The sequence below is a fragment of the Ornithorhynchus anatinus genome, chromosome 5 (genome assembly GCF_004115215.2).
Source record: "Ornithorhynchus anatinus isolate Pmale09 chromosome 5, mOrnAna1.pri.v4, whole genome shotgun sequence".
Classification (NCBI taxonomy): Eukaryota; Metazoa; Chordata; class Mammalia; order Monotremata; family Ornithorhynchidae; genus Ornithorhynchus; species Ornithorhynchus anatinus.
Genome location: NC_041732.1, coordinates 69,252,126 through 69,279,528, shown reverse-complemented (window position 1 = coordinate 69,279,528; position 27,403 = coordinate 69,252,126). Strand labels below are relative to the sequence as shown.

Here is a 27,403-nt window from a genome sequence, read left to right as displayed (position 1 = left end):
TTCCCAAAGTCACTCAGCAAGCAAGTGGGCAGACCTGGGATTAGAACCTAGGTCTGACTCCCAGGCCGACATTCAACACCCACTTATTATACCTACCTGTTTCTCGGTCTGAGATGGTGAGAAGTAAGAACCCAGAAAACATTAACTGTTTCTCCCAAGAAAGCAGAAGCTCTTCCAGGAAAGAAAAAAAAAAATCCATTCTGCATCTGAGTGCCCCTCATTCCAGAAAGCCCAATGAGAAGTGCTGACTTACTTAATTTTCTTGCCCCGTCATATCCTTCCCACTAACACTTCAATACTTTTACAGTCATGGCATCCTCTAGCACTTTATATATCAATGGTATTTGAGCACTTACTGTGTTCAGAGCACTGCACTAGAAGTCTATCAACTCTCACACTCCTTGACTACTTAAAGAAGAACACAGGTTTGGGAGTCAGCGGACACATTCTAATCCCAGCACTGCCACTTCTCTGCTGTGTGACTTTGGGCAAGTCACTTATCTTCTCTATGGCTCAGTTCCCTCATCTGTAAAATGGCGATTAAGACTGTGAGCCCCATGTAAGTCAGGGACTATGTCCAACCTAATTACCTTGTAGGCTGTGAAATCACCATCCTCTCCTCAGCTAATGGAAGAATGAGAGGGGTGCTTGTAGGCCAGACTTAGTTGACCTCTGACCTCTCTTCTACATTGCCTTGCAAACTGGTGGGTGCCTGTCCCCACCTCCTAAAGGATGAAGATGCTGCACCCACTGGCGTAGTGGAAGGTTAGGGCATGGAATTCCCAGTACAATGCTGAGGTAAAAGAAAAGAACTAGATCAGGAGCTTCTCCCACACACCCCATACCCGCCCTCACCAATAATCTGCCACACACCTTCCCTTGCAATCGTTTATTGGGTTAAAGCTGGTGGTTTGTAAAACCATTTCTCCCTTTAGTGGACCTGAGCTCCAGGGCCTGCCTATGTGCCCTTGCTGCTCGCTGAAAACCAAAAATAATGACTTTTCCATACAAAACATCAATTCCTGCCTCAGGCAGGAATGGGCTGACTAAAAAGACAAAGGTTCAGAAAGTGCATCAAGTGGGAGAGGTGAGGAATTCTGAACCAGACACACTGAAACGGTGTTAGCACCCTTGTAAAAAACCCCCACAACCCTTTCAAAATCCAGAGCCACGGGGGAAGCAAACGTCAAAGACCGAGAGGCCTAAGGATCGCAGAGAGAAAAGTCTTTCATTGGGATTGGCCCAAATATGTGACTCTGCCAGGAAGTTCTTGTTTTGACAGCTCAGGCAGGCTTCTCCTTGACTGGGAGTACAGCCTTTGTAGACTCAGCTGTATGCTCCAGCACTCCAGAGAGCAAAAAGCTACATGGAGAGTAAGCCAAGAGGTTGCATAGAAAAGAGAAGAGAGTTGATCTGCTGTCATCGCTTCTGGGGAACTGGGAGCAGACCGACCTTAGTCCAGGTAGAGGTGATTCTGTCCCACTACTACTCACCCTCAAACCAGGTGTACACCTTCTGGAAAAGGCTGACCCCCACTCCCCCCACCACAGCAGCTCCAGGTGGGGAAATGCACCCCAAAGCCACAAAAGAACCCAGATCCAATTCCCCATGTCTCCAGATGGCAGGACAGGAAGAGAGGAGATAGGTGAGCATGTGCCGGGCAGTACTGCTCCGGTCCTCAGGAAAGCTGGCATCAAAGCTCCTCAGAGTAAGATGATTAGATGATCTTCCAGTTGGCTGCACTTGTGGGCCAAATGGACAAGCTTCCAGACCCCTCTGCGGGCCTTTCCTAGACCTTCAGCAGCATCTGCAGGGGAAAAGGGCACAGCACCACATCAGCTTTCTGGGCCAGAGTTCCCAAGCCGGAAGCCACCCCACAACCAGACGTGTTCAAAGTCTCCTTGGCCCTGGAGGTTATGTAGTCATAGGAGCTGGGCTTTGCAGAAGAACAGTTTGTTCCAGTGGCATTTCCCACTGCAACTTGCCTGGACCTGCCCCACCCCGCCCATGTCCTGTCCACCCTCTGCTCTCCTTCCCTACAAGGAGGAGAGGAATATAGGCAACTTCTCCATTTCAGTAGCTAAGTGGTCTGATTGACCATCCCCTGATAAGAGGGCACTGAGCTATCTCCATCTTCTGGCATGACTGTCACTCACCAAACAGCCTTCAGGGCCTGCTGGGGCATCCTCTATCCCAAATGCCTTTTCTGGGGAGAGGTTGTTTCCATCCCACGGGGCTGACAGGCCTAGAACTCACTTGCACGCAGGCCCCTTCACAGGTAGAACCATTAATCAGTTCTCCTGTGGAGGGTGAAGTCAGACCCCATTCCTCTCTCCGTGCAGGTTTGGGTACAAAGAACAGGAAATGAGAGAGAGGTTGACTGTCCTTTACTTGAGAAGCAACTGAGGGAGAGCCAGACCCATACCCCATTTCCTCTTTGCGTTTTAAGATTTAGCAGTGACAAAATTGCTTTCATTTTCTCCCTCTTCCCAGCCCAGATCTGACCCCAAGAACCGAAACCCTGTGCTGGGACCCATTCCAACACTATGGGTTGACAACTGTGTTAGTGGTGGGGGAAGAAGTGGGCTAGTGGATAAAAGCACAGGCCTGGGAGCCAGAAGACCTAAGTTCTAATCCTGGTTCCATTTGCCTGCTATGTGATGTTGGGCAAGTCATTTATCTTCTCTGTGTCTGATTCTTCAACTGTAAAATGGAGATTCAATACCTGTTCTCCCTCCTACTTGACTGAGTTCCCTGTGGGACTGTCCCCCACCTAATGAATGAATAGTGGGTGACACACAGTAAGCACTTAAATACCATTAGGAAAAAAAAGGTGGGGAGGAGGGACTGGGCCATTGGCTCATCTCAGAGGGGAAAAAGGGGTCAGTGTGAGAATTTGGGGACTCAGCCAAGCACTGGGATAGAAGAAGCACAGCCTAGTGGAAATAGCACAGGCTGGGGAGTCAGGGGACCTGGGTTTTTGTGTGTGTTTTTTTAAAATAGCACTTGATAAGGGCTTACTATTAACCAGGCACTATGAACCAAGTGTTGGAATAGTTTCAAGCTAATCAGCTTGGACACAGTCCATACCCCACAAGAAGCTCAAAGTCTTAATCTCCATTTTACAGATGAGGGAACTGAGGCACAGAGAAGTGAAGTGACTTGCCCAAGGTCACAGCAGACAAGTGATGGAGTCAGGATCAGAACCCAGGTCCTTCTGACTCCTAGGCCCGTGCTCTAATCCATTAGGCCAGACTGCTTGTCCCAGTTCTGACATGTGCCTGTTATATGACCTTGGGCAAATCACAACTACTCTGGGCCTCAGTTTCCTCATCAGTAAAAATGAGGATTCTCCCATCCACTTGGACTGTGTCAATCTGATTGTGTTCTCTCTACCACAGCACTTGGTGCAGTGCTTGATACATAGTAAGCATTTGAATACCCCAAGTACTATTAATAAAGACTAAAAGAGAAGATTCCAACCGACCCTGCTTCCAAAAACGAGGCTTTTGGCTGAGGTATGGTCCCCGGTTAAGCATATCCAACAGACAATTATTCTCCCCATCTTCAAAGTCTTAATGAAGGCAATCTCCTTTAAGAGGTCTTCCCTGACTAAGCCTTCATTTCCTCTTCTCCCACTCCTTTCTGTATCAGCCTTACATTTTGATTTGCTCCCTTTATTCGCTCATCCCTCAGGCCCACAGCACTTAGGTATATCTCCATAGTTTATTTATATTAATGTCTGTCTCCCCAATTAGACTGTAAGCTTGTTGTGGGCAGGAGATGTGTCTACCAATTCTGTTATACTGTACTCTCCCTAGCAATTAGTACAGTGCTCTGCACACAGTAAGTGGTCAAATATGATTAAGTCCCCTTTTCCCCAGTTCCTCTCCCTTCTGCATCAGCCATCCACTTGGATCTGTCACTTTTGAGGATATGACATTCACTCCACTTTCAGACCCACAGCCACGTTGCCGTCTTTGAATTACATATTATATAATTGCACTATATAATATAATATATATTATAAATTGAATGTTATTTATTTATATTAATGCCTGTGCCCCACTCTGGACTGTAAGCTTGTTGTGGGCAGGGAATGTGTCTCTTTGTTGCACTGTACTCTCCCAAGTGCTTCATACAGTTCTATGTACACAGTACACGCTCAATAAAGACTATTGAATGAATGAATACAATGCTCTGCAGTCAGCAAGTGCTCAATAAATACCATTGATGATGATGGCCTGCATCATGTCTCTCTTCTTCATTTAAATAAACTAATCTGGGGGCCCACACTTCCTCCTCCCAACAAAAAGCCAGCATGGAAGCTGGGGACCTTTCTTGATCCAGTCCCCAATGACTAAGGAGCTGGAGTCGGCTCTCTGCCCGACCCCAGGAGCTAGGAGTACCTATAGGGCCATCTGGTGGCTACTCTCCTCCAACTCTCTCCTTGACCATTCCCCTGCAATCTGGCTTCCGCTCCTTTCAGCCCATGGAAATGGCCTTCTTTAAGGTCACCAATGACCTCTTTTTTGCCTAATCCAACAGTCACAACTGTTTTGGTTATGTTATGGTTATGAGGAATTATCCTAATTCTCCTTGACCTTTCTTCTGCCTTCAACACTTTGGATGACTCCCATCTCCTAGAAACATTATCTAACCTTGGCTTCACTGACTCTGTCTTCTCCTGATTCTCCTTCCAATCCTCTGGCTGCTCCTTCTCCATCCTTCACAGGCTCCTTCTCTGCATCCCCACCCTTTGTGGGGGGGTCCCTCAAGGCTCAGTTCTGGTCCCCTTTGATTCTCCAACTATACCCATTCCCTTGGAGAACTCATTTGCTCCTACAGTGTCAACTCCCATTTCTATGAACTTGATTTCATCTCTCTCTCTCCACCTATGACTTCTAGCCATCTCTTCAGCCTCACATTTCCTCTTGTCTCCTGGACATCTTTACTTAGATGTCACAATGACACCTCAAACTTAATATGTCCAAAACAGAACTCCTCTTCCCATCCAAACCCTGTCCTCCCCATGACTTTACTAAGACTATACACAGCACCACCATCTCCCTCTTTCATAAGTCCATAACCATGGCATTATCTTCAACTCATCTCTCTCATTCAATCCTTCATGAAATCCTGTCAGTTCTACCTTCACAACATCTCTAGAATCCACCCTTTCCTCTCCACCGAAACTATCCTGTTGATCTAAGCACTCATTTACCACCTTGACTACTATATCAGCCTCCTTTCTGACCTTCCTCCATCCTGTCTCTCCCCTCTCCAGTTCATAGTTCACTAGTGCCTGGATCATTTTTTTGAAAACCCATTCTGTCCAAAACTACTCACTCCTAAAAGACATCCAATAGTTGCCCCTCCACCACCTCATTAAATAGAATTTCCTCAATATTGGTTTTAAGGCACTCAGTGAGCTCTCTCTTCTAACATCACTGATATCTTACTACAACCCAACCCACACACTTCACTTCTCTAAAACCAACCTAAACTGTACCCTGATCTCATCTCACTACTGACCCCTTGTCCATGTCCTTCCTCTGGGCTGGAACTCCCTTCCCTTTCATATGACAGACTATTCTCCCCTCCTTCAAAGCCTTACTAAAATCACATCTCTTCCAAGAAGTCTTCCATTCATTCAATCATATTTATAAAGTGCTTACTGTGTGCAGAGCACTGTACTAACAGGCACATTCCCTGCCCACGACTAGCTTATAGTCTACTCCCTCTCTTCTGCATCACCTCTGCACTTGAATTTGTACCTTTTAAATCACTTGATATTCACCCCTCCCCTCTCACTACAGCACTTGTGTAATCTGTAATTTATTTTAATGTCTGTCTCCCCTTCTAAACTGTAGGCATAGATTGCCTCTACCAACTCTGTTGTATTATACTTTCCCAAGTGCTTAGTAGGTACAGTATTCTGCACACAGTAAGTGCTCTCTAAATACCACTGATTGATTATTCAATGAAAGTCTTGAAAGTCTTTACCATTGACTTCAAAGCTCTCTTCCTTACCCTTTAATTGTAGTATTTTTATGTTTGTCTCCCCCACTGGAGTGAAGGTTCCTTGTGGACAAGTATCATTTCTTTATTCTATACTTCCCACATGCCTAATACAGAGAGCTGCACTAAGTGGATGCTCCATAAATACTGTTATATTATCAACTTGTCATCTGCTCCTCCTCCCAATCTTACATCACTCCTGCCACAGCTCACAAAACCATACCTCATCCCTGACTCTCCCACCTCCAGCTGCTTGCTCTTGCCATCTCCCAGCCTGAATTCTCCCAAATCTACCTGAAATCTATGTCCCCATCTCTACCAGACTCCAGCCCTAATTATCCTCAAACCCTACCTAAAACCCTTACCTCCTCCAGGAGGCTCTTCTTAACACCAAAAGTCACATCAACTCAAAGGTCACCTGAGTACACATGTATTTTATGCCAGCCTGAGCACTAAAGTACGTCTATTCAGTTATTCAGCTATTTCATCCTGACATGTGCTCAATTGTCTTAAAAATAGTAATAACAATAATGATAATAATAATAGTATTTATTAAGTGCTATTTCCCAAGCACTATGGTAGAAATAAGATAATCAGGTTCTACATTGGGCCCATAGTCTTAAGTAGGAGGAAGAACAGATAGTGAATCCTCATTTTGCAGATGAGAGAACTGAGGCACAGAGAAGTTAAGTGACTTGCCCAAGGTCATATAGCAGGTAACTGGCAAAGCCACAGTTAAAACCCAGGACCTCTGATTGCCAGACTTGTGCTCTTTCTACTAGGCCACAGTGCTGCCCACCCTTCTGTTTCCTTCTTCCCACCTGTTTCTCACTATTTGTAAATGATAGTTTATCTCCCTTATTAAACTGTACATTCCTTGTAAGAGAGAGTATCTTCATGTCCTCACTCAAGTGCTTAATACATTGATTTGCACTCAATAGGCATGTAATAACCATTAATATCATTAAATGAGCAGAGTCGTGGGGAGGGAGGTGTTCCAAGGCTGGCTTCTTCGTCTAGCTGATTGCTTGTGAGAGCTAAAGTCATTTGTCCAAGTCAACAAAAACTAAGCCACCCAGAGCAGCTGCGAGATCAGTCCCTCTGCAGACCCCTCCCAACTCCCAGCAACAGGGCTGCCAGTGGAAGGTCCAAGGGGAGCATAGCTTAATCCTGAAGACAAATTGTTCAAATTCAAAAGCCTAATGACTGAGTTGCACAACTAAGCACAGGAAATCATCTCCAGCAAACCCTGAAGTTCAGTTGTGGATCAAATCTACTGGCAGATCTCTTAACCCAGTCAGACCAGGATTGAGACCAGGGTAACTCAGGGCACATGGAGGATTTGATGTATAGTGATTGGCAGTGCCCACCCTCGATCGCTTGTTGACTGAGCTTGGATAGTTTATCCGTCACTCCCCTGGGAGACAAAGATGGTCTCATCTCAGAATTGGGGTTGGGGGTGGGCTGGAGGGAGTACCCCAGATCTGTGGCTGAGAGCCAGGGAAACCTGACCCCTGGAGCCCTGCAAGGCAAGGAGGAAGGGCAACTAACCCTGTCATGAGCATCTCGTGGGCCCTGGCTCTACTTGCCCCAGAGTTCTAGCATCCCTCACACCCAGCACTCGTGTGGGCCCCAATTCACATCTGAATGATTCTCCGACACCAAAACCTTCAAGGGGGATTTGTACTGGAACAGTTTTGAAAAGCAAAATGATTAAAATGTTAAGACAATTTGCCAAGAGTTGCGACATTGAGAAATTAATCTGCACTGGAGGAGGAAATTAATCTGCACTGCTGCTGATGCCTAAGAAAGTCATTTTAATGCCTGAGGGGGAACTGGGAACTTGCCAAGAAGTGTTTGCTGCTTGAATCACAGGCATGTGCTGAACAGGGCAGTCTTACCTTGGCCTGTGGGGCCCCTGGCAGCAGCAGCAGCTGCACTATTCTTCAAAGGCACCATCCACTCCCCAGGGGACATGCTTATATAAAGGAAGATGGGGGTTTGGTGGAGGGGTCTGGAAGAAATTCCCCTAATGTCTTCCTTCAGCAAGAGTTCTTAAATGCCAACATAACCCATGACAAGCCCTCTCAAGCCCATCTGCCCACATTAGGAGAGGACTACTGAATCAGGAACCCAAGAACCTTTTTGATTTTTTTGCAGCCAGGAACCCATGGAATTAGAGGCCTCAAGTCATTTAAAGCCCCCTCCCCATCTTCATCCCTCCACGACCAGGAGCAAAAAGGAACTGGGCTAATCCAGTAAGCACAGGGACTCACATTTCATTTTTCCCCAGGAAGTCTGAGTCTGTATGAAGCTGGGGGAGGGGAGGGTCCCAGGCTCAAGTGCTTGGAAGTTCAACTGGAGTCCGTGAGGATTCCTGGGACTCTCCTGTCCGCGTAGGAACAGGCGCGTGGGAAGGGCCATCTGGACTGTCAGAGGAGGAGGAGCGGAGTCGACAGCAGCAGAGAGAGAAGAGCCGAGTACGGATCACCCGGGTAAAGAGGACAAACATGATGCAGTTGGCGCCTCCTTGGAATGTGTTCCCGATACCCTGTCAGGTCAGAGAAAAAGAAATTACCCTAGGGTTAATCAATCAATGGCACTTATTGGGCATTTACAGTGTGGAGAGCACTGTCCTAAGCACACAGAGTTTGTAGACACAATATCTGTGATTATGAGCCCACATCTCCTTGCCCATGTTTCCTGTCCATAGTGACATCTGGCCCTAGGGCTCCCCCATCCCCAAGACACTCGAATCCTAGGAGACTCAAGAAACTCCATTCAGTCCAGGTCTCTCGCCTCTCCCCAGTCTCTTCCTGAAGCAACCACAATGGACCAGAGTTGACAAGACCAAACTGACACAGATGTGTAGGGGTTAGAGCACGGGCCTGGGAGTCAGAAGGTCATGGGTTCTAATCCTGGTTCTGCCACTTGTCTGCAGTGTGGCCTTGGTTAAGTCACTTCACTTCTCTGAGCCTCAGTTACCTCATCTGTAAAATGGGGATTGAGACTTTGAGCCCCATATGGGACAGGAACTGTATCCAACCCGACTGCTTGTATCCACCCCACTGCTTAGTACAGTGCCTGGCACATAGTAAGCACTTAAATAACACAAATTTATAAAAAACAAAAACCTCACATGCAGGACGACCAGTACAGGGGTCTGCACCGCAGGGGAGCCACAGAGGGTCAGGATGAATCGGACCGTGCTCCAGATGCGGAGGCAGATGAAGATGATGGGGATGAGGATGAGCTTCTTATCTGCAATTGACGTCCGAGACTGGAAGGGGTGGGGCCCAGCCAGGATGGGCCGGTACTCGGACAGCGCTGCGTGCTTGGTGGGGACAGAGGGAGAGAACGGCTAGCACAGAAGAGACACTTTAGTGTGAACGGACAATTCGGGAATGGGGTGGGGGGTGGAGGGGGTCCAGCCTACCTCCCAGCATCTCTGGCCCACACCCAACAGATTCTATTAGAACCTAAACCAGCTCAAGGAAGAGGAGGGGGAACAGGGAAAGAATGTCCATCCTCCAAATATCTGACAATTACTCTCCTCCCTCCTTCAAAGCCTTACTGAAGGCTCATCTCCTTGAAGAGGCCTTTCCTGACTAAGCCCTCCTTTCTGTGCCTCTCTGACTTACTCCTTTTATTCATCCCCCTTCCCAGCCCACAGCACTCATGTACATATCTGTAATTTATATTAATGTCTGTCTCCACCTCTAGACTGTACGCTTGATTTGGGCAGGGAATGTGTCTGTTTATTGTTGTATTATACTCTCCCCAGCACTTAGCACAGTGCTCTGCCCACAGTAAGTGCTCAATAGATATGATTGATTCACTGCCTGGACTGCTGCCCCTCAGTTCTCAGAGCTCCTTCCTAGTTTCTGTTGGGGAGGTGAAAAAGTGGATGGAGCAGGGATGGGGAGTAGAAGAGAAGCTAAAGGGTATCTGCACTGACTGATGCTGTGGCAGACCTGCCCGCTGGCCCAGGCTTCCATTGGGGAAATACCAGAGCAGAAATAAAGAGGCAGTAGGCCCCATCCTCATCAGGGTCAACTACGCTCAGAGAGAAGTCTGAAAAAAATGCCCATGATGTTTATTTTAAGCTCTTCCCTAGAAAGGGCTAGAGAACAGAATGTGAAATCCCATTCCCTTCTCAGTTCCCTGCACGAGATCATTCATCCTCCCGCCTTACGGCACAAGGGCTTGGAGAGCCAAGAAGGTCACGAGCCCAAAGTGGAACAGTCAATCCCACCCACCAGCAGGCCCAGGAGTCCAGCCAGTCCCCTGAGGAGGGGTGTTTGTTCCCATTCCCGTCCGGAAGGGGCCAGGTTTCAGCCGTCCCCTTGGAGCAGAGCCGGTAACCAGACAGCCTAAAACCGGGCTGAGTTTCCAGGGGAAGGACGCTATGCTGGCTGCATATGCAGTAGAGAAGGGAAGGTTATTTATGGCCATGGAGGGAAACAGCTGCCAGGCCCAGCAATGGGGTGGAAGAATAGGGGATGAAAGGCTCTTACACCCAGAGAAAAAGCCATCAGGAGGAAAGAATCATTTTGGCCTCCCAGGCAGTCTGTTCTACCGAGGCCCTTTGACCTGCCCACAGTCTAGTAGCAAGTTTGCAGAGGAAGCAGCATGGCCTAGTGGAAAGAGCCTGGGAGTCAAATGACCTGGGTTCTAATCCTATCCCTGCTTGCTGTGTGACCTCGGGTAATTCACTTAACCCTCAGTTTCTTCATTTGTGAGATGAAAATTTTAAAAAATTCTCCCTCAGACTGTGAATCCTACGTTGGGCAAGGACTGTATCCAATCTGATTATCTTGTATCTGAGCCAACACAAAGTAGGTGCTTAAGGAAGACCACAATTAATGTCACTATTATTAGCTGCTGCTTTGGTTTTGCTCAGCCTCCAGTGGGAAGAAGAACCAGTTGCCACAATGGAACAGGAAGTGGACTTAGAGTTCACAGGGGCCAGGGAGGTTTCCTGATCGTCACGATGGCAACCAGGCAACGGCAAGAAAGTATCCTTTAGCTTCTGGGTAATTGTGAAGCTTAAGGAACAACCCAGTCACAGTGGGAGACAACCTTCACTTGCTTCCATTTCCAGCCTTGCCTGAGATGGCCAAAGGAAGCAGGTATCTCACTGATGATTTTATGTCCTATGGAGTTATTTCAGTGATGACCAAGAGAGAACAAGATCCCACATCCCACTAGACTATGAGTTCCTCAAGGGCAGGAATCGTGTCCACCAACTTGTATTGTTGTCTTCCAAGCACTTAGTACAGTGCTCAGCACACAGTAAGCTCTCAATAAATGCCATTAATTAGAAGCACACCAGTCCCGTTCGACTTGGGGCAGGAGAAGAGGAAATAACCCACGATTTGCCTCTGACTGCATCTTCAGTGTCCCTGCTTAAACCTACCCATTCCCCCACAACACACACCACCTAGATGCCCCTAAAAGCGGCTCTCCTTGGGGAGAAGCAAACCCTAAGCTGGAAGCCAAGTCCTATGATGCCCACTCAGCAGCCACCCACCCAGCCATGGTGGCCCGGGGGAAGGAAAGCCACCGAATAAAACACAGCTGGTCCTACCGCTCCATGGATGTGCTTCTTGATGAGGATATAGAGGAGGGGTAGCAGGATGTAGGCCAAGATCTCCCACAGCTTTCCTGTCAAGAGCATCCACAGGACTCTATCTTCGGCCTCTATGTCGATCCAGCACCAGCCCACCGAGACATCCGACGCATCATAACCAATCTTCTTGAGGGAGACAGCAGCTACCGTGATCACCAGTGGGACTCCCCAGCTGCACGACCAAGTTGGGAAAGGGGCGGGAGGGTGGAATCAAGGAGAGCACAGAGAAACAAAAAGGTGAGAAGGCTGAGACCAGGGGGAGGAGCAGCATGGCCTAGTGGAAAGAGCACTGGCTTGATAGAGGGCCTGGATTCTAATCCCAGCTGTTACTTGTCTGCTGTGCTACCTTGGGGAAGACACTTAACTTCTCTGTGCCTCAGTTACCTCATCTGTAAAATGGGGATTAAAACTAAGAGTCCTGTGTGGAAGAGGAACTGTGTCCAAATCGATTATCTTGCATCTCCCCCAGTGCTTAGTATACTGCCTGGCCCATAGTAGGTGCTTAACAAATACAACTATTAACAATAATAATAATTAGAAAATTGGAACTTTGATGGCACTCACTGACAAGGAGGGCTCAGAACCACACAGACAGTGGAGAGGGAGTCCATCTGACAAAGCCACCAAGTCTGACACCCCCATTTACCGAGAGAGGAGAAGGGTGTAACTGACCAGCGACTTGAACCAGAATATCCCCCTGGACCCTGCCTCTGCTCCCCTTTCCCCATGTCTAAACTCCCAGTCAGGTTAGTTCAGCAGATGCTGCCTCTGGTGTCCCATAGGAGAGAAATTAGTGGTAGGAGGGTTAGGAAACACCCCCCTTTCCCAAACATACACACAGCCACCCTTAGCACTCTGGCCTAGTGGACAGAGTACAAAAACCCAGGCTCTAATCCCAGATTCACTACTAGCCTGCTTGTGAACTTGGGTATTTCACCCTCTCTGGGCCTCAATTTCCTCATCTGTAAAACTGGGTTGATATCTGTTCTCCATCCTTCTTAGACTGTGATTCCTGTGCGGGACAAGGACTGACTGATCTGGTGATGTGCTTATCTGGTTTTGACTCAGCCTCAGCACTTCCATACATTCTTCAGGTATTTCATCCTGACATTTGGACTACTTCTTGCTCTTTCTGTCCTCGCTCTTCCTCCTGCTTCCTCTCTAAGGATAATTGGTCTGTCTTCCCTATTATACTAGAGCTCATGAAGACAGTGATCTTGCTCTGTTATCCTTTTCCAAGTGCTTAGTACAGTGCTTGGCACACAATAGGTGTCAGACATGCCACTGATAAAGGGGGGGAAGTCTTATCTCCTCATCCCCTCTAGCCATTTACCATGCTATCCAGAGAGGTTTTGAGACAGTACTGGGATGGCTCAACTGGAAAATGACTGCACATGGTACAGGAGAGTAGAGTCTGGGGCATTTTTAGGAAGCATTATGAATCCTGCATCCTAAGGCTACTTGACAAGGGAAAAATGTCTCTTGAAGAATCACATCAGAAACCAACAGCCACAATGTAGAGAAGCAGCGTGGCTCAGTGGAAAGAACCTGGGCTTGGGAGTCAGAGGTCATGGGTTCAAATCCCCACTCTGCTGCTTGTTAGCTGTGTGACTTTGGGCAAGTCACTTCACTTCTTGGGACCTCAGTTCCCTCATCTGCAAAATGGGGATAAGACTGTGAGCCCCATGTGGGACAACCTAGTCATCTTGTATCCTCTCCAGAGCTTAGAGCAGTGCTTTGCACATAGCAAGTGCTTAACAAATGCTATCATTATTATTATTAATAAAAGTCTTGCTAGAGAGCAGTGATGAGGACTACAGAGGGATGCAGATGCAGCTAGCAATTTTGGATTTGATCGGATATTTTCAGTGTTTCATTTCAGGGGGAGCCCCTGAAGACATTGAAGATCTCTCAATAGCAGTGAGACGGTGTGTGTACAACAGGTTGGGAAATCCCTGCAACTTCAGATTCAGACCCAAACTCTCAAACTCTCAAAAGAGGGTGAAGAAGGTACCACCACAACTACCTTCCAAAAAGCATGGAAACCATCACCCCAGACACAATCCTCCGATGATGGCTAAGACCCTGCTGCCAGCCAGTTGACCCGCTTTTGTGCTATGAACAGCCTATTGGGCTTCCTCTCCAAACTGGGTTTAACTAAGGCTAGGAAGCCATGTCACTATCCAGGGGCCACACAGTGCCACAGCCCCAGGCAGATTAGCCTCTTTCAATACCTCATCACACAACCTGGTCCTTCCTGCACCCCTTCAAAGCATATGCTCCCCCTCCAGCCCCATCTCCTCTTAAATGGGTTAAATTTGATTTACATAATGAGGGAAAGTTTAATATTTGCCAAAGTAAATCCTGGCTTGGGCCTTTTTTGGAAAAAGCAAACCTCGCACCCAGTGTGACTGCCAGCACCCCAACCTCCATCAGCTGAATGGAGGAGGAGACCCTGTTTTTGATTCCTTCAGCCAGCACCGACACAACACCCAAAGTCAAATGCTAGTCCTCTGCTGGCATGGCCACCACAAATCTGGGTGGTTTCTACAGAAGCTCTGAAGTTCTAAAAGGAGGACACGGGGCCTAGTGGAAGGGACATAGAATTAGAAGTCTGGAGACTTGGGTTCTAGTTTCAGCTCTGCCACTGTCCTGCTCTTGGGTAAGTAACTTCAATGTATTTAATGAGCGCTTACTGTATGCAAAGCACTCTATTAAGCACTTGGAAATAGTGCAACAGAGTTGATAGGCACATCACCTGCCCACAATGAACTTCCAGTCTAGGGGTCTCCAATCAATTAATCAGTATTATTTACTGAGCACTGACTGCATGCAGAACACCATTTTATGCAGTTGAAAGCATATGGTATGATTGACAGGATCCCTTCCCTCGAGGAGCTCACACCTGTTCTGCATTAGCTGTGCTCAGTACAATGTTCTGCACTAAGCAAGCTCTCAAAAATACCACTGATTGGCAGTCCACCTCTGACACCACAGCATACCTGGGCTATCAGAGTGTAAGCGCCTTATGGGCAGGAAACATGTCTCATGCCTCTTCCCCAGCATTTAGTATTGTGCACAGCACCCAGTGGGCTCTCAAGAAATACTTTACTGACTACTACTCTACCTAGAATCTCCACAGGCTTCCTTGCAATGGGAGAATCAATTAGTTAAGGGTATTTGAGTGCTTACTGTGTGATAAGCACTTCATCCTAAGCCACCAGGACTCAGTTTTCTGATCTCTCAAAGAGATAAAACAGCTGTTCCTTCTCCTCTAATGATTACAAGTTCCATGTGTCCACTCTGATCATCTTGGATCTACCCAAACACTTGTCAATCGTTTATTGAGTGTGTACTGTGTGCAGAGCACTGCATTAAGTGCTTGGGCCAGAACACTCTACACAGAGTTGGTAGACATGTTCCCTGCCCCCAACAAGCTTACAGTCTAGAGGGAGAGACAGACGATATTGAATTGTACATTAAGTGCTTAGTACAGTGCTCTGCACATAGTAAGCACTCAAATACTATTGAATGAATATATAAACTATGGACATGTACATAGGTGGTGCGGGGCTGAAGGTGGGGTGAATAAAGGGTACAAATTCAAGTGCAGGGGTCAACACAGAAGGGAATGGGCAAGGAAATGACAGCTCAGCTGGGGAAGCCCTCTTGGAGCAGATGTGTTTTTAATAAGACTTTGGAGGTGGGGAGGGAGAATGTCTGTCGGATATGAAAAGGGAGGGCATTCCAGACCAGATGCAGGATGTGGGCAAGGAGTCAGCAGCAAAATGGAAGAGATTGAGGTACAGTGAGTAGATTGGCATTAGAGAAGCAAAGTGTGCAGGCCAGGTTGTAATAGGAAATTAGGGAGCTAAGGTGGGGCAGGGGCAAGGAGATTGAGTGCTTTGAAGCCTATGGTAAGGAGTTTCTATTTGATGTGGTGGTGGATGGGCAATCACTGGAGGTTCCTCAAAAGTGGGGAAACATTGACTGAGCAATTTTGTAGAAAAATGATCTGGGCAGCAGACTGAAGTATAGACTTAAGTGGGGAAACATAAGAGGCAGGGAAGTCAACAAGGCTGATGCAGTAATCAGGGCAGGAAAGGATGGATGCTTGGATTAACATGGTAGCAGTTTGGATGGAGAGGAAAGGGAGGGTTTTAGTATTGTGAAGATTGAACTGACAGGATTGGTGAGACTTCAATATGTGGGTTGAAATAGAGATGAGTCAAGGATAATGCCAAGGTTATGAGCTTGAGAGACAGACAGGATGGTGGTACTGTCCATAGTCTTGAGAAAGTCAGGGGAAGGACAGGATTTGGGTGGGGATATGATTTCTGCTTGGGACATGTTAAGTTTGAGGTATCGGCAGGTCACCCCAAGTAGAGATGTCAAGGCAGGAGGAAATACAAGACTGCAGAGAAGAGAGGTCAGAGTTGGAGATGTAGATTTGGGATTCATCTGTCTAGATATGGGTTTGAAGCCATAAGAGCAAATGAGTTCTCCAAGGGAATGGGTGTAGATGGAGAATAGAAGGGACCCATAACTGTTAGGAGGTGGAAGGCAGAGGGGCCTGCAAAAGAGACTGAGAAGGAATGGTGAGAGATAGGAGGAGAATTAGAGAACAGTGTTGGTGAAACCAACATCAATCCCAACACTAATCCTGGCTCCACCACTTGTCTGCTGTATAATCTTGAGCAAGTTCACTTTACTGTGCCCCCATTTCTTCATCTGTAAAATGGGGATTAAGATTGTAAACCATACAGGAACAGTGTCTAACCTGATTAGCTTGTATCTACCCCAGTGCTTAGTACAGTCCCTAGCACATAGTAAGTACTTAAATACCAAAAAAAACCCAAAAAAAAAACCCCAAGGTTTGGTGTTCCCTGGAGAAGGAGATGGTCCACAGTATTGAAAGCAGTGGGATGTCAATAAGGATCAGGAAGAAGTGAGACCACTGAATTTGGCAAGAAGGAGGTTATTGGTGACCTTAGAGAGGGCCATTTCTATGGAGTGAAGGTGGCAGGACCCACTCAGGATCGCTCTGGGAGAGTTTCCAGTATTCTACCAGTATCAGCTAAGGGAGGGAGAGTCAAGCAGAGGCTACCCATTCCATTCCTAGCTTGGGCAGTGGCTAGCAAGTGGAAGGCAACCTGCTACAAGTCAAAACTCACCTGTGCTGGGCAGCAGCGGTATGAAAGAGTCGAGGGTGGAGACTCAAGCTTATTGCATGGAAGAAGGCAATAGCAAACCACTTCCGTATTTTTACCAAGAAAATTCTAAGGATCCATTACCAGAACGATTGCAGATAGAGGTGGGGTATCTGGAAGAGATATGCCAATGGAGTTGCTATGGGTCAGAAACAACTCGGCGGCATAAGACAAGAAGGGGCAGAAGCTAGATTGGATGGGGGTCAAGGAGCTAACTGGAGTAGAAGTGGAGGAAGCAGGTGTAGACAACTCACTCAAGTATGGAGAGGAAAGGTAGGAGGGAGACAAGGCGATAACTTGATGGAGCCGTTGGGTCAAGGAAGGAGGTTTTTTGTTTGTTTTTTTTAGAATAAGTGATATGTGAGCATGTGTTACAGTAGTGGAGAAGAAGCCACTGGAAAGTGAACAGTTGAAGATGGTTGTCAGGGATGGAAGAAGGGGGCAAGTGTTTTAATAAGCTGTGAGGGAATGGGGTTGAAAGTGCAGGTGAAGGAGGTAGATTGAGAAGAGGCAGGAGATCTCCTCTTGAGATACTGCTTATATGTTTGTCCCAATTCCATTACACTGGGAGCTCCATAAAAGGCAGGGTTCTACTTCCATTCCTTATTGTCCCTCTGATTCCCCACCCAGGAGGAATATTTCTGGCCCAACCAAGCTGAGCCTCAGGATAGGGGTTGGAGGGCCTGGGTCCAGCTGGAAATTGCTAAAATCCACTCTTTCCTCTCCATCCAAACTGCTAGCCCATTAATACAATCACTTATCCTATCCTGCCTGTATTACTGCATCTGCCTCCTTGCTGACTTCCCAACCTCCTGTCTCTCCCCCCTCCACTCCATACTTCTCTCCACTGCCCAGATCATCTTTCTACAAATATGTTCAAGACATGTCACCCCCCCACCCAAAAAACTCTGACCTCTCTCCTCTGCAGTCTTGTATTTCCTCCTGCCTTGACATCTCTACTTGGGGTGACCTGCCGATACCTCAAACTTAACATGTCCCAAGCAGAAATCATATCCCCACCCAAATCCTGTCCTTCCCCTGACTTTCTCAAGACTATGGACAGTACCACCATCCTGTCTGTCTCTCAAGCTCATAACCTTGGCATTATCCTTGACTCATCTCTATTTCAACCCACATATTGAAGTCTCACCAAATCCTGTCAGTTCAATCTTCACAATACTAAAACCCTCCCTTGCCTATCCATCTCCATATCAAACAAACACTCTTCACCATTGGCTTTAAAGCACTCCATCACTATGGCCCCTCCTACCTCACCTTGCTTCTCTCCTTTTACAGTCCAGCCCATACATTTTGCTCCTCTAGTGCTAACCTTCTCACTGTTTCTCACTCTCACCTCTTTTGCCACTGACCCCTGGCCCACTTGTCTCAGGCTTGGAATCCCTTCCCTCCTCAAATTTGACAATTACTCTCTCCACCTTCAAAGTCTTATTGAGGGCCCATCTCCCTGAAAAGGCCTTCCCAGACTAAGCCCCACTTTTCCTCACCTCCCACTCCCTTCTACGTTACCCTGCCTTGCTCTCCTTGCTCTGCCCTCCTTCAGCCCCACAGCACTTATGTATATATCTGTAATTTTAATTATTTGTATTGATGCCTGTCTTCCCCCTTCTAGACTGTGAGCTCATTGTGGGCAGAGACTGTCACTATTTGTGTATCGTACTTTCCCAAGTGCTTAGTACAGTGCTCTGCACACAGTAAGTGCTTAATATGACTGAATGAACCAATGAACATCCAACAGGGTAGAATAGGATCAGGCCTCATACCCAGATGATGGGGCCATAGGGGACACATCCATTGCTTCTCCCAGCAGCCACCGGTCACCGATGCCCATGCTACACGTTACCACATGCCCCCTTCCTCCAGAGATCTGGCAATGGGAAAGGGGTATTTTGGGGTCATGTGGACTGAGGGGGATCCACATAGAGCTCTGTCCCCACAGTAGGGGGCTTGACACACATTGAGTTCAATGCATCATTTCAGGAGGCTGACTATGCTATCCAGGGAGCATCCTGAGAGCTCAACTCAGTTCAGAGATGGATTGATTACTTCCCCATTCTTAGAATTCTCCTGGGGAAATTTACCCCATCTTTTCCAGGAGCCTAGGTTCAGGGTTCCTTTTCTTTCTCCCTCCATCCCCCTTCTATGCTCCAGTAACCTGGATTACATCCCTGGACACTCCAGAGGGCAGACCCTGGCCACCACTCAACCTCAGCCTTCCCCCTCACCTCCAGGGTGCCAGGTCTAACTAACAACTGCCAGTTTAATTTCAGAGCCAAGCCTAGTACCCTGCTAACTGGACCAGGGAGTTAATCACACTTTGCTGCCGCCACTGGAAACTAAGATCACCTTCACAGAAAGAGCAGCTTTAAACAAGAAAGTTGGCCTTTCTCTTCCTCAGCATCTGTGCTAGCTACAGATGCCCTGTCCTGGGAAAAAAATAGCCCAAGGAAATAATGCCTGCCAGAACTTATTAAAAATGGTATATGTTAAGCACTATGTCCAGGCACTGTACTGAGTGTTGAGGTAGATACAAGCTAATCAGGTTAGATATAGTCTATGTCCCACATAGAGCTCAGTCTTAATCCCCATTTTTACAGATAAGGTGACTGAGGCAGAGGCTAAGTGATTTGCCCAAGGTCGCACAGCTGACATGTGGGAGTGGGATTAGAACATAGGTCCTGACTCCACTAGGCACACTGCTACTGTGATGAGGTAGAGAACCACAGGGATAGGTCAGACAAAACCAGCCAAAGCAGAATAAAAGTTCTTCCATCTCTCTCTGCTGTTTCTCTGACCTTGTTCCTAATATGGGGGTTTAGAGCACAAGATTTGGGGTTTGAATTTGTGGGGGGTGAAGGGGGAGGAATATTGACTTAAATATTGGTTCATTTTTATTTTCAAAGATAGTTATAATGTACAGAAAGTGTGTAGCCCAGAGGAAACAGAATAGAACTGGAAGCCAGGAGATATGTGGGTTCTAGTTCCAGCTCTGCCACTGGCCTTCTGTGTGACCTGAGCAAGTAAGTCATTTTACCTTTTTGGAACTCAGTGTTCTTATCTATAAAATGGGGATAAAATACTTTTTAGAAAATGCTATTTAAGTGCTTACTACATGCACTGAGATATATACAGCATGACCCAATGGAAAGAGCACAGGCTTGGGAGTCAGAGGTCATGGGTTCGAATCCCAGCTCTGCCACTTGTCAACTGTGTGACTGTGAGCAAGTCACTTCACTTCTCTGTGCCTCAGTTACCTCATCTGTAAAATGGGGATTAAGACTGTGAACCTCACATGGGACAACTTGATTACCCTGTATCTACCCCAGCGCTTAGAACAGTGCTCTGCACATAGTAAGTGCTTAACGAATACCAACATTTTTATTTTATACAGATGGGACTGAGTCTCTGTCCCCCATGGAGCTCAGAGTCTGAGTGAGAACAGGATCTGAGTCCCCACTTTACAGTTAAGGAAACAGACACAGAGAAGTTAAGTGATTTGCCCAAGGTCACAAAGCAGAAAGAATTAGAACCCAAGTCCTCTAACTCCCAGAGCAGGGTTATTTCCACCAGACTGCACTTCTTCCTCATTAAAAATTCCACAGTTCACTTTGGACCATGAGCCCTGTGAGGCAGAAAGGACTGTGACCAGCCTGATTATCTTGCATCCACCCCAGCACCTGGTACATAGTTAAGTGCTTAATAAAATTGCATCATCAGAAGTGAAACTACAGCCTTCACCCAGCAACGGCTACCACCTTCACTCTGCATCCTCTCAGGTGAGGAGACACCCACCTGCTCTGGGAATCTCCCTTGCTCACAGGCATGCCAATCATGAAGCTCCCCTGAGTTCTCCTGCTCTCATAGAAACTGGGAGGAGGGAAAGGGTGCTGAGAAAAGTTCTTAAAAAAAAAAAGTCAGCAACTCATCTCCTACTAGGAACATGTCCACTTTAAAAAAAAAAAAAAGCCAGACACAAAGCTCTTCAAACCTTGCAGAGTCACTACTAAGACTGTTAGCTCCATGTGGGACAGGGGCTGTGTCCTACCTGATTATTCTGTGTCTTCTGCAGCCCTCAGTACAGAGACACATAGTAGATGCTTAATCAATCCATAATTATCATCACTAACATTCTTCAGTTCCAGTGATATAAGCTGCCACTCTCTACAAGGAGTGTTTAGGCAAGGGCTTCCTGAGAGTCACGGTTGTGCAAGGCTTCTGAGGCTGTAAACACTCCTTCTCTGGAGATTTAGGGCAGCTTCTCCTCTGTCTGAGCTGACTAAGGGAGACTATTCCTGCAGGACTAGATGGCCTTTATGATGCTTCAAAATCCCTTCCGGACCTAGAATTCTAGAAAAACAAGACTCTCAGCACACCTGGCCTCTGTGGCACCACACCACATTTTAACAAATGCCTGGGGCAGGACTTAGCAAGCTCTTCCACAGCCAGCAGACATGTTGGGAACTGGGTCAATAAACAGAGGAACTAGTTAGGCAGGTTGGACCCAAATCACTTTACCAGGAGATGGAGAGTCGGGGCATGATGCAGTTCAGGGTATTGACTTCCCAAACTGAACTGCTCCCCACCACCACTGTGTTCTTTAGGGCAAATGGGTTGATCACATTCAGCTGAAGATCACCAAGAGAAGATGCCATTTTTTATTCCCCACACAAAAAAAAGTCAACCTGCTTTTCCTAAAAGGAAATTCTTGGACAGAATGAATACGAGACCCAGAATCAAATTTATCTAATCTGCCCTTTGGCCACTGGATAGTTCAAGGCTTTTGATGACACCAAGTAACTGGGGCTTCTTTAATGAAGCCAATTAATGGAATTGGAGTACTTACTATGTGCAGAGTACCATACTAAGCCCTTGAGGGGGAACAATAGAGTTAGTAAACAAGATCTCTGCCTTCCAGAACCTTGCAATCTTGGAAGAGGGGAGAGGGGGCAGAGGGAGGAGGGTGATAGACATCAAAATAAATTTCAGGCAGGGGAAGCAACAGACTATTAAAACATGTACATCAATGCTGAGAGGGTGGGGTGAGAATCGGAATCGGTAATGGGTGCAATTTAAGTGCGTAGGTGACCTGGGAGGGAAAGGAAAGAGAAATAAAACAGGAGAGGTTAGTCACAGGTGATGCAAATGGGAGGGAGAATAACAGGGTAGGGAGAGGAGTAGTTAGAGAAGGCTCCCTAGAACAAGTAATGATTAAAAGTGGGACTTTGAAGATGGATAGAGCAGTGGTCTGTCAGATATAAAGAGGGAGGGAGGGAGTCCCAGACGTGAGGGAGGGGCTGAGCAAGGGGGCCAGCATTTAACTGTACCCTCACTTGTCACCTCCTGTTCCAGATGCTATCTGCTTGTCCGAGATTTTACTTACTGCTCTCCTAAACCCCCCTGGATACCACAGAAAACAGAGGAAGATCCGACAGTTGGTGTCTTTCTTCAGTACAGTATTCAAAGTTTCTCTCCAACTTTTCTCTTTTGGAGTCAAGAGGTGAGTGGGAGGTGGGAAGATCAGGTGAGGAAAAGGATGAAGAGAAACCACATCTGCTGGGGGCACTGGAGAACTCAGTCCACTCCTCTCCCACTGTAACATGTATTAACTTCTCATATCTAAATAGGCCTTTACTAATCTGAAGAATTTATGAAACTGAACTCAACCGAATTAAGGAAGTGAGGAGGGGGAGGGGAACACAATTCTCTCCTCTTGCCACAGCAAAATTGAACCATACTAACCAGTGCTTAGGAAAACCCCTGTTTTCAACAGCTGAAGCTTTAAGTCCATAGACTGTCCTTGCATCATATTAACCTCTTCCTTTGATTTGAAGATCAAGAACCCCTGATGTCTTTATGCTTGAAAGACCAAGAGGTTTAAGGGACACTTCAGTTTACATGAACTCTCAGATCCTGGAAACCACCCCCAAAGGATGTCATTTTGAAAAGGTGTGCTACTTAGACAATTGACCAGAGCCCTTACCTTCAGTAGGGAGGCAGAGGAAAGTCACAAAAATCATACACAGCCCAGTCTTCACCTTTAGAAGGCTAACTCAGTTCAGGTGAGAGCACTGAGTCAGGAGGGATGCTTTGGTGCCCTCTGACTACCCAGCTGGCAGTCCTCAGATCTGTGGGAGCAATCTTCTACTCCAAACTCCAAGGCACAGGAAGCCCCATGATTGCTTTCCCCTCCCAGCCCATAAGAGTCAAAAATCAGTTCATCATGGCCAGGGCATGTGTCTGTTTATTGTACTCTCCCAAGTGCTTAGTAGGTGCTCTGCACACAAAGTGTTCAATAAATATGACTGAATTAAGATGACAAGAGGAGCTCTGTGCTCCCCCTGGAAGGAGGTGGCCTGGATCTAAAGTCAGGGTCAAAAAAACAAGTGACCCTTCTCAGGTTAGAACGATAGCAAAATGGTGGGTGGGACATAAACTGGGTGAGGGTTGGGCTAGGTCCCCAGCTCCACAGTTTTCTCTGTGCCCTAGTCCCTCTGTGGGTCTCCCTTCCCAACCAGGCAGGTCTCAGTCACATCACATCACATCTCTCTACCTGGTGCCCAGAGGCTGCAACCCCTTACTTAATGCAGTCCTGGAATATGCAGAGTTCCCAGGCTGTGCTGAAATAGCAGCATGGCCTAGTGGAAAGAGTAAGGGCCTGGGAGTCAGAAGACCTGGGTTCTATTCCCAGTTCCACAACTGCTGTGTGACTTTGTTTAATAGTACTCGTTAAGCACTTACGTGTGTCTAATACTATTAGCAGCATGGCTCAGTGGAAAGAGCCCAGGCTTGGGAGTCAGAGGTCATGGGTTCTAATCCTGGCTCCGCCACCTGTCAGCTGTGTGACTTTGGGCAAGTCACTTCACTTCTCTGTGCCTCAGTTCCCTCATCTGTAAAATGGGGATTAACTGTGAGCCTCATGTGGGACAACCTGATGAGCCCGTATCTCCCCCAGCGCTTAGAACAGTGCTTTGCACATGGTAAGAGCTTAATACCATTATTATTATTTTAAGTGCTGGGGTAGGTACACATCAATTAGGTTGGACACAGTCCCTTGTCCCACACAGGGCTCACAATCTTAAGTGGGAGGGAGAACAGGTATTGGATCTCCATTCTACAGTTGAGGAAACTGAGGCTCAGAGAAGTTAAGTGACCTGCCCAAGGTCATACAGCAAGTAATTGGCAGAGCCTGGCAAGTCACTTAACTTCTCTGTGCCTCAGCTGCTTCTATAGAACAGGAATTCAATAACTGTTCTCCCTCCTAGAGTTTGAGCCTCATGTGGGACCTGATGATTTTGTATCTACCCCAGCACTTAGTACATTCTTGGTCTAGAGTATGCACTTGACAAAAACCACTATTACTGTTAGTTACTATAAGAGTGCACTAGTCAATCGTATTTATTGAGCGCTTACTGAGGCAGCGTGGCTCAGTGGAAAGAGCCCGAGCTTGGGAGTCAGAGGTCATGGGTTTGAATCCCGGCCCTGCGACCTGTCAGCTGTGTGACTGTGGGCAAGTCACTTAACTTCTCTGTGCCTCAGTTCCCTTATCTGCAAAATGGGGATGAAGACTGTGAGCCTCACATGGGACAATCTGATTACCCTGTATCTACTCCAGCACTTAGAACAGTGCTCTGCACGTAGTAAGTGCTAAAATCCAACATTATAATTATTACTGTGTACACAGCATTGTAGGCCAAATGCCCACTCTTGCTTAGCATAGAGAAGGACCCCCTGTTTATAGAGAGATGGTGGATCATAAATTCTCCAGACCAGTGCCAGGCTTGGCCCAGAGGGCAGCATGGTCTAGTGGATAGTGCACAGGCTGGGAGTGAAAGGGTTCTAAATCCACTCAGCCACTTAAGCACTGTTTCACCTTGGGCAAGTCGCTTCTCTTTGCCTCAGTTACCTCATCTGAAAAATGGGAATTACTGTGTCAACCTGATTATCTCGTACCTATCCCAGCGTTTAGTATAGTGCTTGGTACACAGGAAGTACTTAAATACTAATAATAATTATGACATTTGTTAAGCACTTACTACATGCAAGGCACTGTACTAAGAGCGGAAGGGGAATACAAGCCAATCAGGTTGCACATAGTGTCTATCCCGCATGGGGCTCACAGTCTCAATCCCCATTTCACAGATGAGATGAATGGGGCACAGAGAAGCAAAGTGACTCACTTAAGGTCACACTGCAGACAAGTGGCAGGGTCGAACTACTACTACTCCTAATAATAATGGTATTTGTTAAGCACTTATGTGCAAAGCACTGTTCTAGGCACTGGGGAGGATACAAGGTGATCAGGTTGTCCCACGTGGGGCTCACAGTCTTAATCCCCACTTTACAGACGAGGAAACTGAGGCACAGAGAAATTAAGTGACTTGGCCAAAGTCACACAACTGACATTTAGAAGCAACATGCCATCGTGGAAAGCGCACGGGCCTGTAAGTCAGCAGGTCATGGGTTCTAATTCCGACTCTGCCCCTTGTCTGCTGTGTGACCGTGGGAAAGTCACTTCACTGGGCCTCAGTTCCCTCTTATGTAAAATGGGGATTACGACTGTGAGCCTCACGTGGGACAGGGACTTTGTCCAACTTAATCTGCCTGTATCCACCCCGGCGTTTAGTAGAGTGGCTGGCACATAATTAAGTGCTCAATAACCACAATAATTATTATTATTTTTATTAAGGGGTCATCCTTAATGGGACGCCCCAGCAGTCGGGGTGTGCCGAGGGCCAGGGGGCAGAACCGCACGGGGGGAGAGGACCCACCTTACGACGTGGAAGCAGTAGAGGAGCCGGCTGCCCGTCCCGGGGCCGAGGCCGGAGCGGACGATGGTCACGTAGAGGTAAAAGGCGACGGCCACGGTCCAGAAGAAGGAGCTGGTGTTGGCGAAGGTGGAGAGGGCTCCTTGCAGCCTGCAGTCCCAGGAGGAGCGGTCGAAGTCCCGAAACACCCCGTAGAAGTAGGAGGCGGCCGAGAGGAGGTCGGCCAGGGACAGGTAGAGCAGCAGCTGGCGGGCGCGGCTCCGCAGCTCCGGCCACAGGGCGTGGGTGGCCACCAGCAGGCCAGAGCCCAGGAAGGACAGGACGCAGGACAGCAATACCACGGCCCGCTCGGAGGGGAACAACTCCGTCCGGGGCGCCGCCTCCGGGACTTGCATGGCCGGGAGGAAGGAAGGAAGGAAGGGAAAGACGGAAAACAGAAGGGAAAAGTGCGAGGAGGAGATACGGAGTCGGAGCGGCAGCAGCAGCAGCTGCGGGGTCACATGAAGCAGCCGCTGCGGGGCGGGTCACCCCCAGCCCGCCCCGCCCAGCTCCGCCCCTAGGGGGCGGGCTCTCCCCTGCCGGCCCCGCCCTACACTACTGACACTACTTATAAAGCGCCTCCCGCGCGCCTCCCTTCCTTCACGTAGCTCAGTGGAAAGAACCCGGGCTGAGTCAGAGGTCATGGGTTCGAATCCCGACTCCGCCCCTTGTCAGCTGTGTGACTGTGGGCGAGTCGCTTCACTTCTCTGGGCCCCAGTTCCCTCATCTGGAAAAGGGGGAAGAAGACTGTGAGCCTCACGGGGGGACAACCTGATCACCCTGTATCTATCCAGGGCTTTGAACAGTGTTCTGCACATAGTAAGCGTTTAACAAATATCAACATTATTACTAATCGGGAGAGACAGACGGACAAAACCAAGATAACATAATCACGATAAATAGAATGAAGGGGATGGATACCTCGTTCACAAAATAAATAGGGTAATAAATACCTACATATATAATATATTAATTATTCTATTAATTATTCATAATATATTTATTATTGTAATATATAATATCACCATTATTATTCATTCAATAGTATTTATTGAGCGCTCACTATGTGCAGAGCACTGTACTAAGCGCTTGGAATGTACAAATCGGTAACAGATAGTGACAGTCCCTGCCCTTTGACGGGCTTATAGTCTAATCGGGGTAGACAGACGGACAAAAACAATAGCAATAAATAGAATCAAGGGGATGAACATCTCATTAAAACAATAGCAAATAAATAGAATCAAGATGATGTACATCTCATTAACAAAATAAATAGGGTGATGAAAATATATACAGTTGAGTGGACGAGCACAGTGCTGAGGGGAAGGGAGAGGGGGAGGAGCAGAGGGAAAGAGGGGAAAAGAGGGCTTAGCTGAGGGGAGGTGAAGGGAGGTAGAAGGGGAGCAGAAGGAGCAGAGGGAAAAGGGGGAGCTCAGTCTGGGAAGGCCTCTTGGAGGAGGTGAGCTCTAAGTAATAATAATGTTGGTATTTGTTAAGCGCTTACTATGGGCCGAGCACTGTTCTAAGCGCTGGGGTAGACATAGGGGAATCAGGTTGTCCCAGGTGGGGCTCACAGTCTTAATCCCCATTTTACAGATGAGGTAACAGGCCCAGAGAAGTTAAGTGACTTGCCCACAGTCACACAGCTGACAAGTGGCAGAGCTGGAATTCGAACTCATGACCTCTGACTCCAAAGCCCGTGCTCTTTCCACTGAGCC

At 47.5% G+C, this 27,403-nt stretch overlaps 1 protein-coding gene and 1 non-coding gene across 3 annotated transcripts; one reads left to right on the top strand and one right to left on the bottom strand.

Moving 5' to 3' along the window:
- Positions 1-874: 874 nt before the first annotated feature.
- Positions 875-26,219, bottom strand: GPR157 (G protein-coupled receptor 157). 2 transcript variants are annotated; one of them, XM_029064298.2, is made up of 5 exons: positions 25,650-26,217; positions 11,612-11,825; positions 9,161-9,355; positions 8,298-8,572; positions 875-1,807 (listed from the first exon to the last, which is right to left on the bottom strand). In XM_029064298.2, exons 1-4 carry the CDS (start codon positions 26,039-26,041, stop codon positions 8,360-8,362), a joined length of 1,014 nt encoding a protein of 337 aa, XP_028920131.1. In that variant the 5' UTR covers positions 26,042-26,217; the 3' UTR covers positions 875-1,807; positions 8,298-8,359. The 2 variants fall into 2 exon arrangements, with proteins under 2 accessions (XP_028920131.1, XP_028920132.1); XM_029064299.2 differs by lacking the exon at positions 9,161-9,355 and having other exon boundaries at positions 25,650-26,219.
- LOC114812721 lies at positions 16,681-16,817 on the top strand. Its single transcript, XR_003760372.1, has one exon. It is a non-coding gene; the product is annotated as a small nucleolar RNA SNORA7 (small nucleolar RNA).
- Positions 26,220-27,403: the final 1,184 nt, after the last annotated feature.